This window comes from Dipteris shenzhenensis, chromosome 3 (assembly GCF_047967505.1).
Source record: "Dipteris shenzhenensis isolate YYH24624 ecotype China chromosome 3, Dip_SZ_1.0, whole genome shotgun sequence".
NCBI classification, from domain to species: domain Eukaryota; kingdom Viridiplantae; phylum Streptophyta; class Polypodiopsida; order Gleicheniales; family Dipteridaceae; genus Dipteris; species Dipteris shenzhenensis.
The window spans coordinates 21,601,886-21,615,748 of NC_141598.1; the positions used below are offsets into that span (position 1 = coordinate 21,601,886).

The 13,863-nt window shown below is 43.1% G+C and overlaps 1 protein-coding gene across 1 annotated transcript in view; it reads left to right on the forward strand.

Moving 5' to 3' along the window:
• The window catches only part of LOC147903510 (SEC-C motif-containing protein / OTU-like cysteine protease family protein), a 49,195-nt gene extending 36,140 nt beyond the window's left edge, over window positions 1-13,055 (forward strand). The window contains exons 11-13 of the mRNA XM_087372674.1: window positions 11,326-11,462; window positions 11,979-12,073; window positions 12,222-13,055. Coding sequence (XP_087228800.1) covers window positions 11,326-11,462; window positions 11,979-12,073; window positions 12,222-12,321 — 332 coding nt within the window. The 3' untranslated portion in view covers window positions 12,322-13,055. The remainder of the gene's footprint in view (window positions 1-11,325; window positions 11,463-11,978; window positions 12,074-12,221) is intronic.
• Window positions 13,056-13,863: the final 808 nt, after the last annotated feature.

Genomic DNA, 13,863 nt, shown 5'->3' on the forward strand with positions numbered 1-13,863 from the left:
AGCTGAAGCTGAATTTCTGTAATAGATTTTCTGAAATGAATAAAGACCTTCGGGGGGGTCCAGCCCGACAATTTGTCCTGGGCCCTAGTGTATGTTCAGAGAGAGGGAGTGAGGGAGAGCCTTTGAAGCATGTAGTTCCGTCGTCGACGTGAAGTTATTGCTGTTTTTTTCCACTCTCAGTGCTGTTTCGTCAAGTATTGGTTGTATTGGTATCAGAGCCTTGGTTCGTTGTCTTTCAAGGCAGCGATGGTCTGAAGAAAAAAAAACGTGGGAACAGGATGAAGCAACTGCAACGAATGGCCGTCCCAAAAACTTGCATGAAGGCCGTGCTAATGGCGAAGGAAATACATATGGGATGCTTCTAATGAAGATTTTATAGGTAACGTTAACCAAGAGCTGAGCCGGTTGCACAGGCGCTGAGGCCTCGTTGACTTCAAGGTGTAGACAGATTGAGGCGAGGCAGAGGCACCTAGACAAATGCGTGACGTTTTGATACATATCCAGGATCTGACTCGATTTAGGAAGCTCATCAGCCGGCCGTGACTCACATGAGTGCTTGCTACAGTGGCTTGAGGTCGCAGTCACTCATCGTGATTCCAGAAAATCAGGCGGACATATGGCGATGGTGCGACGATAGACGCAAAAGGATTGTTCCGCCGTTGATTTCCTTGCGTGGGTGCTAGCTCCACGTAGAAGGTTTTGTGCGCAGTCAATTAACTCTGGTTAGTTGAACCAGTATATAGTTAGTTCAACTTTGGTCCAGTTAATCTGGCCTAACCAGACCAGTTTGGTTGGTGTAACCAGTCCAGTTAGTCTAGTTGCAGACTAACTAGACCAGAACCAGACAGTCGGTTAGAGTAACCAGTAGTTACTCATCTGGTTACTGTTTTCATTAAAAAAAAAAAAAAAAAAAGAGAGTTGCAGAGATAGTTTTGGCTATCAATTTTCTCCTGCCTGTCAGACTTTTACTGTCAGAAAAGTAGCAGAAAACCAGAAAAAAGCAGAGAAAACAGAGTTTTGCAGAAAAAGGAGTATGCATGCCTTTGAGCAGTAAAAAGAGGGAAAAACAGATGCCTTTTGAAGCCATCTACAGCAGCCAGAAAAGGGCAATATAGTTGATAATGCTTTGGCAACTGTGTGGGTATATGCCTTAAACTGACAGCCAGTACTGGCATAGATTGTGAATGCAAAACACCTCTTGTTGAGGTACCTTTTCTGTTGGAAAAGCAAAGGTAGTGTGCATTAGTTACTTGCACAGTGTGAGAAAAATCTGCAGATCTCAGAATATGGATCAATCACCTATCCAGTGGGATTCTCAAGATAGGGATGTGCATCCAAGACAGAGGAATGTGCCACAAACTCAACAAGAATTTGAACAAATGGTACGCACTCGTATACAAGAGCTGGAAAATCTTAAAAGGGATCCCAGGGCTCAGCATTTGTTCCCAGCAGAAGCTATGCCTAATCCAGTATATGACGTGCCAATGCTAGAGGCACACTCTCGTGTACAGTCTAAGAGAGAGAGATCTCATAGATCTCATAGGAGACGGTCCCATAGTAAAAAGAGATCGAGGCGTCATCACCGATCTCCTAGTCCATCACCGTCTACCTCGAGTTCGACTTCTGTGTCTTCTTCTTCCTTATCAGATAAACCATCCAGGAAAAGAAGGAAACACGAGAAGTCTGGGAAGAGAAAGTCTTCCAAAGCGACCAGGGAATTTAAAGAGGGAGGAAAATCTGTTAAGTTTATGACCTACAATGGACAGTATGGTCATACAGACAAAGCATTGCAGTTTATCAGACAGTTTGATGCTGCATTCGGTACTGAGAAATTTTCAGAATCCTCCAAGTTAAGAATGGTCAACCTACACTTAACAGCAACGGCTAGTGCATGGTGGAGTGCACTGACCACAGATGGATCAGCCCCAAGAAAGTGGAAGGGCTTCAAGAAAGCCTTCTACCAGCAGTTCATGCCTAAACAGTTTAGAGACCATGTTCTTCAAGACTGGGACAGCTTGCACATGGATGCAGGAGATACAGTGGATGGGTACAACCAAAAGTTCTGGGATGCTTATTTGCAGGTTGCACCGTTCAAAAAGATCTCCAAAGGTACCCAGATGAGAAAGTACAGAGCAGGTCTCACTCCAAGAATTCAGGCAGTAGTGAATGCTTTGGGGGCAAAGAATATTCAAGATCTTATGCATTCAGCCTCAGTAGCGAGTCTTGTGCCGCTACAAGATCCATCTACAGTGCCATCCTTGCATGCAGGACGTGCTGATAAAAAGAAAACTGATTTTCAAAAATCAGAAAAGAAAGAGTCCCCTAAGGCTGAAAAGAAAGGGTTTCAGCCTCAGAAGCCGAGGGGTACTCAGTTCTCAAAGACCTATAAGGGCAAATCTCTATTTACCCCTGAACAGATAGCGGAATTCCGTAGAGATGGGAAATGCTTCAGGTGCGGTAAAGAGGGGCATGTGGCTGCCCAGTGCCCAGAAAAGCCTTCAACATCGAAGGGAAAAGAGGCAGAGAAGCCACGAGGACTGCAAAAGCCAATGGCGGGGGGGAATTCCTGATATACTGGGTCATGCTTTGAACCCAGAAGAACGAGAATTGCTGCTATCATGGGGCAAAGTTAGAGACCAGCAAGCGCTAATTTTATTTGATCCAGGGGCTACTGATAATTTCATATCAGAGGATCTAGCCCTGAGGCTGGGAATAAAGACGGAAGAGCTAGGCAGGGCTTTGGATGCCGATCAAATGTTTTGTGGGAATCCTGTGCCAGTTACTCCCTTGATAGGGAAGCTCCGTCTTCATATTCAGAGTTATGTGGATCAGGAAGACTTCTTCATTTCTGCACTGAAACATTATGATGTAGTTTTGGGGATGCCTTGGTTTCACCGCAAGGCAGTGAAGTTGACTCTTCCTGAAAGAGTGCTGGAATTTGTACATAGGGGGAAAAATCAGCGTGTAATTGCCAGGAATAAAGGGGACACTATCCCCATTGTATCTGATGTTTCATGCGGTAAAGCAATAAAGTCTGCAATTTCTGCGTACATGGTGTTTGTAAAAGAAAAAGAGAATGATATGCATGCTGAAATGAATGATGCAGATAAAAATAAGTTCCAGTTTCTTGTAAACTTTAAAGATTGCTTTTCTGATGTTTTGCCAGGGGAGTTACCCCCAGAGAGACCAGAAGATCATTAGATAGAGTTAATGCCTGGTAGTGAGCCACCAAACAGACCCCCTTATAGAGTCAGTGCGACTCAGAGAGAGGAGATTATGGCTCAGGTACAGGACTTGCTGTCCAAAGGGTTGATTCAGCCCAGCTCGTCTCCTTTTTGTTCCCCTGTACTGTTAGTACAGAAGAAAGATGGTTCATTCCGTATGTGCGTCGATTATCGCGCAGTGAACAAAATGACCATCAAGAATAGATTCCCTATTCCGCGTATTGATGATGTCTTGGATCAGCTAAATGGAGCTTCAGTTTTCAGCAGGATAGACTTAAAGAGTGGCTACCACCAAGTGAGGATACAGCCTCAGGATGTGCACAAGACAGCATTCCGCACTACATTCGGGTTGTATGAATACTTAGTGATGCCTTTTGGGTTGACAAATGCTCCAGCCACATTCAATAGAATGATGGATCGCATCTTCCGGAAGTACAGGCATTTTACGGGTACTTTCTTTGATGATATCTTAGTTTTTTCTAAGACAGAGGAAGAGCACAGAGAACATCTTGCTATAGTGTTTCAAGAGCTGAGAAATCATCAGCTCTATGCAAACAGCAAGAAAAGTGAGTTCTTCTTGGAAGAAATCCACTATCTGGGGCATATAATATCCAAGAATGGGATACAAATGGATCCAGCGAAGATCCGTGCCATTCAGGAATGGCCAGAGCTGAAAACTGTGCATGAAGTTCGAAGCTTCTTAGGCTTGTGTTCTTACTACAGAAGGTTTATCAGACATTTTGCTGATATCGCAGCTCCATTACATGACCTCACTAAGAAAAATGCAGCCTTCACATGGGGATTATCACAGAAGAAAGCATTCAATACACTCAAGGAAAAGTTGACTACAGAGCCTATCCTGGTAGTTCCGGATCTGTATCAGTCTTTTGATGTGGATTGCGATGCTTGTGGAGAATGTGTTGGGGCTGCATTGCATCAGAATGGTCATGTAGTAGCCTATGAAAGCAGACGACTTCGGGATGCGGAAAGATATCTAGGAATCTATGAGAAAGAGTTATTGGCTGTAATTCATGCCATCCATACATGGAAACATTATCTTTTGGGTGCAGATTTTACTGTCAAAACAGATCACCAAAGTCTGAAATACTTTTTGACTCAGACCAAGCTTTCAGAGAAGCATATGAAATGGGCAAACATGCTGTCAATGTATCATTTTCAGATTGTCCATACTCCAGGAATTCGGAACAGAGTGGCAGATGCCTTGTCCCGAAGACCCCAGGTCAATAATGTAACTATTGCTTATTATCAGGACCTGGAAGGCATGAGGGAACAATATGCTCATGATTCTGATTTTGGTGAAATTTTACAGCAGATGCAAGAAGGGCAATCCACCAGTCACTATTCCCTGAAAGATGGGTATTTAATGAGAGATGATTGCCTATGCATCACCCAGGAGATGAGGAAAAAGATTTTGGGGGAATGCCATGCACCTCCCTATGCTGGACACAGAGGAATTACAGCAACAACTCTAGCACTAGAGAGGTATTTCTTTTGGCCAGGAATGCGGAAAGATATACATCAGTTTGTTACTGAATGCCTTACGTGTCAGAAAATGAAGTATGATAGACAGAAGGCACCTGGCCTACTTATGCCTCTTCCCGTGCCTCAGGCACCATGGGAAAATATTACAATGGACTTTATTTTTGATTTGCCGAGATCAAAGTCAGGGAATGATGGGATTTGGACTATCATTGATAGATTCAGCAAGCAAGCTCATTTCATTCCGGTTCGCAAAACCATAAAGGCAGATCATATGGCTAAGCTGTTCATGGCACAGATCTTTAAACATCATGGTATGCCTAAGTCCATTGTTAGTGATCGAGATCCCAGAATGACCAGTCTATTCTGGAGAGCTTTATTTGATAACATGGGGACGAATCTGAATTTTTCTTCTTCTTTCCATCCCGAGACAGATGGTCAAATGAAAAAGCTAGGCTCCGCAAGTTTAAAGGCAAACAGAAAGTGTATGCAAAGTTATCTCCCAGATATTATGGCCCTTTCAGGGTTACAGAGAGAATAAATGAGGTTGCATACAGATTAGCATTGCCAGAGCATTGGAGGATTCACAATGCATTCCATGTGAGTCTTCTAAAGAAATTTCAGGGACCAGAGCCTACAGAACCAGTATCAGAAGATCCACCAGAAGAAGAAGAAGAAGAAGAATGTATTACCGTCCTCAGAAGAAGAAGTGGATGAGCTGGAGGAAGTCCTTCAGCCAGAGCAAATTGTGTACCATACTGTACGTAAAGGCCCTCAGGGTAAGGAATTTTGCAGGTATCTTGTAAAATTCAAGAATTATACGGCATTAGATGCCAAGTGGATGGACGAAGACATGTTATCCGATCATCCACAGCTTTTGGATGTTTACAAGGAAGCTTTTCAGTTGAGGTCAACTGAATAGAAGCCGAGGGGATGTCACCACAATGTAAATATCCTAAGTCAAAGTACAGTTGACCATTTATTTGATCATAATTAAAGAGTTTTATATGTGTTAATTACGGTCAAAGAGTTATTTTAATGGTCAAAGGATTGACTACGGTCAAAGATACTTGACTCTAGTCAAGTAAACCTGATTGCGGTCAGAGAGTGTTGACTTCGGTCAACAAGACTTGGCATGCGCCAAGAGGGTTAACCCCGGTTAACCAAGATGTGCCAACTCCGGTTGGAGAGACTTGGCTATAATTAAGGCGCCTTGACCCTTAGTCAAAGCTCTTTAATTATAATCAAGAGTGTTCCAACCAGAGAAAATATATATATATTTATTTGTATATATATTTGTTTAGATGTGTACATGTGTTCAGTGGGGACGCCCACCGTGACTAGGATTAGTCCACAGTGTGTTATTTGCATGCAAAGCGCTAACAATTAATGGGTACCATGGTGGTGCGCTTTAATTAATTGTTGCAGGTACTAGGAAGGATTATTTTTCCTAAGCGAAATGGGAGCCTGACAAGCACCTAGGAGGCGGTTCGTGTGACCGAGAGCTTTGAAGACTCCAGAATGGCCCTTAGAGGCTTGTAATAGGTTTTAGTCTAGATTTTAGACAAGTGGCATGTTGCCAATTTGAATGGGGCTTGAAGCTCTTGTAAAAGGGGAATTCTTTTCATGTTTTAAAAGGAGAGACTTACGAGACAGCTCTAAGCTGAAGCTGAATTTCTGTAATAGATTTTCTGAAATGAATAAAGACCTTCGGGGGGGTCCAGCCCGACAATTTGTCCTGGGCCCTAGTGTATGTTCAGAGAGAGGGAGTGAGGGAGAGCCTTTGAAGCATGTAGTTCCGTCGTCGACGTGAAGTTATTGCTGTTTTTTTCCACTCTCAGTGCTGTTTCGTCAAGTATTGGTTGTAAGAAGTGAAGGCATAAATGAGGGTTTGTCTGTCGATAGTCCTCAAAATGCATTGCCTAAGAAGACAAAGCTAATGAAGGAAATACATTTCTCGAAGAAGAAAACAAAGTCGTCGACATGTTGTTACCTCTGTATACTCTCAAAGAATCAGGAGTTGTGAGAGAGAGAGAGAGAGAGAGAGAGAGAGAGAGAGTTTATTAAAGTATTCGGAAGACCGATGGGTCTATGAGACTGAAAAACCTGTTAGAAAAGACCCAACAGAGGATATGCACAGCGGAAGACTGATAGAATTGCCCAGGAGCCCACACAATACAAAAGAGATAGATCTAGAGTCCCACCAATGGTGTGGTTCTCTGATCTTACCACAAGGTCCTTCTCCTATCTGCGGGCTATCTCTAGACTCGAGCCCGCGTGCTCCACCTCGAGTGTCTGTAGACTTTCCGTCCAGAATGATTCTCTCTACCTTATTGCCTGTAGATCAGCCTATGTAGGCAGCACTTAGTAGCTCAGTCTGCAGCCCTCTTAGGTCTCCTTCACCTCCTGGCAAAAGGCCCAAGGAAGCCCTGTCTGCTGCTTCCAGAGAATGAAGAATGAGGACCTGGAGGCCCTCCTTTTATAGCCCCCAAGGGCTGCTGATAGAACCGACCAGTCTGGCTGACCAGACTGGTCTGTAAAACCCGACCAGGTTGGCTCCTTTCCAAGCTCTATATAAGGGCCTCTGCCAGGCCCTTTTGGACTGCTGTCAGGCCCCAAACTTTGCAGGGTACAGCTCCCCTGGTCTGCCCATCTCCAGGCCTGGTTGGCTGGCTCCAACCAGCCCCAACCAGCCTCAGCCAATGGCTTGAACCAGGCCTGCTGGTTCCCTCTTTTTGCTGCACCACTTTCCAGGTCTGTTGCAGGTCGAGATCCTGCCCACAGCTTCTGCCACGTGCCTCGGCTTTCTCCTGGGTATACTCCGCCATCTGGTGCTGCTCTTGATCTGCCTCTTCCAGGCCAGATCCATGCTAAACATCCATAGCGATTATTCTGTCCATGAGCACCATCTGTTGCAGCCACCATGGCTCTTCCAGGTACCTCACTTTTCTTTATTCTTTGATTCCTGCCCACATGGCAGCCATGCTGCTGCTCATGTGTCAGTCTCTCAATCCCTAGGCTCACCCCCCCCATGCTCTCCTCATATATGGGGGCTTACAGATGGGGAGGTGACCTTTTCAACAAAACCTGGTACAAAACGAGCTGTGAGGGTGGAACTAATAAACAAGCATCCACACCAATGCATAATGCGAAATGATAGAACTAAGTACAACATAGTCATGTTAGTGGTCGACTACATATCAATCTCATCATCATCATCATCATCATCATCATCATCATCATCAGGACATCAAGGTGGATGAGGCAATGGAGGCATGAAATCGGTGATAGAGTGTTGTCGGCTGCTCACGGGTGCGGCCCTGTGACTTCTCCTAGTCATAGCTCTACCTCTAACAAGGGTCACAGTAACCCCAGTAACCCTTGTTGGCCGGGTTGACTCTAAACAGAGAGGGAATATCCCCAAGTGTAATCTACGCGTCAACCCTCGATTTGAGCTGTCCGGTCACTGGCTTTGGGTCATGATCATGTTGAGGCCTCGTCTCGTGGGGGTCCATGTGATTTGGCAGGAAGAACTCCGTGATAGAGCTCTGAGAGGGATCTGCCAAGGAAGAAGTCTGCTCCTGTCTCCGTGATCAAAGTATCCTCTCACGGTGCCTGACTACCTCATGGATGAAGCCCGCCAAACATCTCTGGTCTAGGTAGGAGAGGAATCGGGACAACACCCTAGAGCTATCTCTGAAGAGGCGGTAGAAACGCCCTCGGATCTCATAGTAAACAGGGCACCTGAAGATGAAGTGCTCCTATGTCTCAACCTCCTGCATGTCACATAATGTGCATATGCCCTCTCCCTGGGTAGGCCCTCTGCTTTGCTGCTCTCGATACGAAGTCTATGTGAAGAGACTCGGAACTGCCCAATAGAGATCCTCAGTGAGTGGGGTAAGTGGATCTGCGTGTATCTTGGTGGGCCAATGAAACTCTCCTCTGTGATGTGCAAGCAGTGATCTCTGTAGAAGCTGAGCTTCACTGGGAGTTTGCTCAGTCCCAACTAGGTCCAGAATGTGTGTAGCTGTAAGAGATCCTCACGGATTACCTGGTTGACCTGGTGTGACAGGAGGGGAGAAAACGGAGCGTCCATATTGTACTGGAAGGGAGGGAGTCTATCCATGTGGAGCCCTAGTCGCTCAAACCATCTCTCTGTGCATGCATACCAACATCTCTAGTCCCCCTTGCCGAAAGTGCCATAGAGGAGGAAAATGCTAGCCAGGGTAGTCTGTTGCGCCGTGCCCAAAAGTGTAATCCCTGTACTCCCTGGCAGATACGTGATGACCTGAAATGCAGCATCTAGCTGTAATGGGGATGATCCGAACTCAGCCTGAATGGTCCCAGGTTTGTCTTGTGAGAAGTAGCATGCTGCGGTGTAGACGTTGGCAGTGAAAGTCTCCTGAGGTACATCCACATGTAATGGGCATGATCATCTCTGTCTATCAATAGGATGTATGGCTGTTAAGTGTAAGTATAATAAAACTGCCATGGCCCCAATCTAGGTACTTTCCCTTCTCTAAGGGTGGAAGCCATGTGTACGCTTATGCCAGGGGTAGGCCCCTTTCTGGGCCCTAATGGATCTCTATGTAGATGATGAGGAACTTCCCTCAGAAGGTCTCAGCAACATTGCCTGGTGAGGACCATGATGTACAATCCTGCAAAGCAGTGAGAACTAAAGCATGGAATACAAGCAGTCTGAAAATTTTAAAGCAGCAATAACTTCATGCAAGATCCGTTTGAGAAATGGCTTGATGGCACTGGGTCCACATATATACCAGCAAGCTGGTCGATTTTGGATGCCATATGGATGTGTTTTAGGTGACTTGTGTACGTTTTGCATTTGATGCCTGTTACAGTAAACAGCCCATAAACAAGCGTACCTATATGCTTTGATACATGCTTTACCGGCTGGAAAGAGTTCATAAGAAACTACTTGCAAGATGGGTTTGGGCTGTAAGGGAGAGAGAGTTCTAAACCACCACGATGGTTGGCTGTTTACCATGGTTGACCATTGACCCAAACTAGTGAGGTGTGGTTCCACAGGCCACCTTGAGATATTCGTTCACATAGGTGGAGTTGACTTCCAAGGTCGCCCACTTTGTCAAAGATGTTGGTTTTGCACCTACCTCAATCAGGAATCCTTTGGCAAAACAAACAGCAAACCCCCGTTTTCACACCCCCAAAAAAAAAGAATGAAGAAAAACACACCCACGCAACACAAAAAGGAAAAAAAAACTGCTCATCTTGTTCTCTTGCGGAGCCAAAAAGAATGATGAGAGTGATCCTAAAACTCTTCCCAGCTTCCTCTGAAGAAGAAAGACAGCCTTGTGCTAGGGTGGAGTGCAAAAAAATCCACGACTTACAAAGGTGAGACACCTGGAGATGCTGCAAAGATGCTACACATGACATCACAGTATCTTTATCTTGGACATATGAGAATTTCAAATTTGCAAAGGTCCATAAACATCATTGTGCTTTTGTAAGCCCTCATGAGAAAACAAAATTATAATAATCTATAGCTCATGTAATGTAATTCTAACTAGTATTCCTGCATTAGAACTCATCCTATTGGAGAGTTTTTCAACTTCACAAAGGAGAAATTCCCAATTGCCATCATTAGTCATGGACATGGGATGAGTACGATCCATAATTATAAGTCTTCTTACAGGCTAGTTCCCGAATGAATCGACGCTTAGTACTCTCCTCCACAGTTTTAGGGGTAAAGAAAGCCACTCAGCATAGATTTACAGATGCATAATGATGTGTATGGAACTCAGCAATCGCCTCTCCACTGCCTTAAGCTATGGCTGAGCAGAAGGGAGAGCATTTGATTCCACAAACAACCAAATTTGGATGTCTTACTATCCTTTTGTCTTTCTCTTTAGCCTGACCCTCCATCTGAGTCTCATTTGCTTGCTCTTTTGCTGAATGAGAGTGTCTGACTTCATGGTGTTTTTCAACATCTAATATTCATTGAATCCAGCTCTGCTTTAAGCTGCCTATGTTGTGCCTGAAGGTCAAGGGTCCACTCTTCTATCCTTTTATGTCTTCCCATCCTCTAAGCTTGCCACCTTGGCAATAAGGCCCACATTTTCCTACTCTCAAAGTTGCATTTTCCTCTAGAGTGTGAAGTCTTTTGCATACTGCAGTCTTGGGGATGTTCAAAGTCATCAAGCATTTGATCTCATGAGCAAGATAGTCAAATCTAAGTTATGTTATACCTATGTTAAAATCAAGGTGGAAGAGCAGGAATCCCGATGCTTTAAGGAATCAATAGGACGTGAATCGAAGGCTGAATACATGAAATGAAAAAATTGCTTCTCTTCGACTATTTAGATGCACGACAGGCTCTGTTCTTTCACTCATGTTTGTGAGAGCCTGTGTCCTTCGGATCCTTATATGCTAAGAGCGTAGAAGTATTTTTTGACTGTTCCGGGTTACCTCACTGTTTCAGTTTGGAAAAGGGTGTCAGTGCAGGTGCATATACCAGCTAATTTCACCTGTTAGTATGACAAATTGCCAGTAAAGGAAGATATTCCTCCCAATTCTTCATTTCTCATTTTCATTTGGCTATGGCTGGATTCCATTGTCAACTCAGGGAATGGGGGGTGTATACATGATCGTGACCCAGTTGAGCAACACGTTCTCAAGACATCTATATCTACCAACCAAGCAGTGTCATTTGACGATGGTGAGAGAGATGCAACAAGTAGCAGACCATTGCAGAGAATCCAGGTAAGTAGTTGTCTATATTACAATGTCTCACTTTAGGGCTAGTTTCTGTGAGCATGATACCCATGTCCTAGATCATGTCACTAAAATTATTATATGTCTTTTTCCATAGGGTTCACAGTTTGAAAGCATCCTAGAAATGTGACTCTATGGTTTTGTTTTGAGAGAAACGTGCTGCAGGAAAATTCTTTCCTTTAAACGCTTCCACTACTAATGTAACAGAAGACGTACCTATAAGAGTTAGAAGTGATGCTAGCCTATCATTGTCCCTTTTTTCCCCTTTTTAAAATTTATTCCTTATTATAATTTTATTTTATTCCCTATTATTATTTTAAAAGTTTATTCCCTATTATTATTTGTTAAGTTTATTCCCTATTATTATTATATTTGTGATGATGGGCCAGTGTTCATTGACGACTATGTGTCTGACTTGTCTGTTCTGAACAACTAAGGAACTCAGCAAACATGAATAAAGTATCCATTTGGGTTTAAGTGCAGCTTCTCTTTGATATTTTTCAGAAAGTAGCTAGAAATAAAGCCCGTCTTTGTGGATCAAAGAAAAAGTATAAGGCCTGCTGCGGTGCAGTGATGCACGAGTCCAGAACTGTTACAAGGTTAGCTGATCCCTGATAAAATGCACATTGAAGTATTTGCAGTGTACTTTCATTTTTAATCTGTTTTTCAAGAGATTGAATATGAGCAAAGAATTTATGTGAGCAAAGGAGTTGCATATGATTAATAATGTTATGTTTATTCCTGCAGCCCAAGGAAGGAAAATCTGCGAAGCTCGAAATCCATGTCAAAAGTTAAATCAGAAACAGTGCCAAAGGATTTGCTGGACATGGGCTATTTGTGTATTTAAACTAGAAGTGGCTTGTATCCATGTTATTGGATGCAATTTTCATGTCGAAGATGCTTATATGTGATCAGTGCACAAGTACAGTGATGTATGATTCAATGGGCACATGCAAATTGAGACACTTCTAATTATGATGCAATATTCCAGTAAACACATTCTCTGGAATTCAAGCAGTTGTATTGGCCAAGTTGTGGATGCCTTGCCCTGTACATCAGGGGCTGATTGCAGACAACCAATACAATCAACAGGCATGACTTACGGGCATTCCATGCTGTTGAATCCTGTCCAGCCACTTAGAAGGGTGTGATTTGTAGAGGGCAAAATGTGTCGAATCTGTCTGCCACCAATATGGAGTCCTCTTTGTAAATAATGTTATATGGTAAAGTATTGTACTCTAAGGGAAGGCGTAATGGATTGCTCCTCTTTTGAAGTTCTGTGATGACAATTTTCATTAGCAAAGTAGTTTCAGTTTTGCTCAAGAACCATCGAGTGATCTATAATTTTGCATGAGCATGTTGGACAGCCAGTGAACCTGCTAGGACACGCTACAAAATCATGAGTCTTTGAGTCTTTGTGTCTTAGGTGAGGACTCCTCGATCATGGTAGGATCTCAAGTCTTAGGTGAGGACTCCTTGATCAATCCCATGAGATAGCTCTTGCTTTCTTTGTGTGCCAGAGCCTCAATGTCAGTGATCTGATTGAAATTTCATGATAGTTTTTCACCAGTGTATTTCTTTGGGGCGAAATTTCACAAATTTGGCAAAATTTTTGGCACCCTAAAGGATTTTTTGGTGAAAATATGGCTCCAAAACAGAAAAATGTCTCCAAAAGTAAAATGCAATTTTTATAGCTATTTTTTGACAAGTCGTCAAAAATAGGCATAAGTAGATGGAAAATAGTTATCCAAAATATATGTGGGTTGTCACCACTTGTTTTGACATTTTCCAAGTAGGGGCCTTGAAAAAAGAGACTTGTTTTGCCTGCATGTTATTTGGATTTTGATTGTAACCCGCAAAACTTTCGTGCAACTTACGTAATATATGCATCATTCCCATAACCAATTTGGGAGACTCAATAGCTTGCATATTTGTATTTACTTGAGACTTACATGATAGAAGCAGTTTTTGTTTGCATGTGAGCAAATGTTTCCAGTCATTGATATATAAGATCTACTGTGCTTTGAAGGATATAGATCCATGAGAGATGGGATTAATGAATGTGTAATTGAATGTAGAAGGGTGAGTGTAGGCTACTCCATGCGTGAATAATCAATCTTCGATAGCATATCAGTAAGGCATAACCATTCAATACTAAGAAGATTCACTTTTTGAAAATTGCATCAATTCTTGGGATCCAAAATTGTCTAATATTCTCTTATTTTTGGAAGCTTATGTACTTTTTCAAATCAAAGTACATAAAAAAACAAGGAAAAGCAATGCATAAAATCACCAGGGATACATTACTAGCTTGATTCAAACTTCCTAATTTGAGAAAGAAGGCATTAAGAAGTCCAGAATCACAAGAAGCTAGAAAAAGCTAAGCATT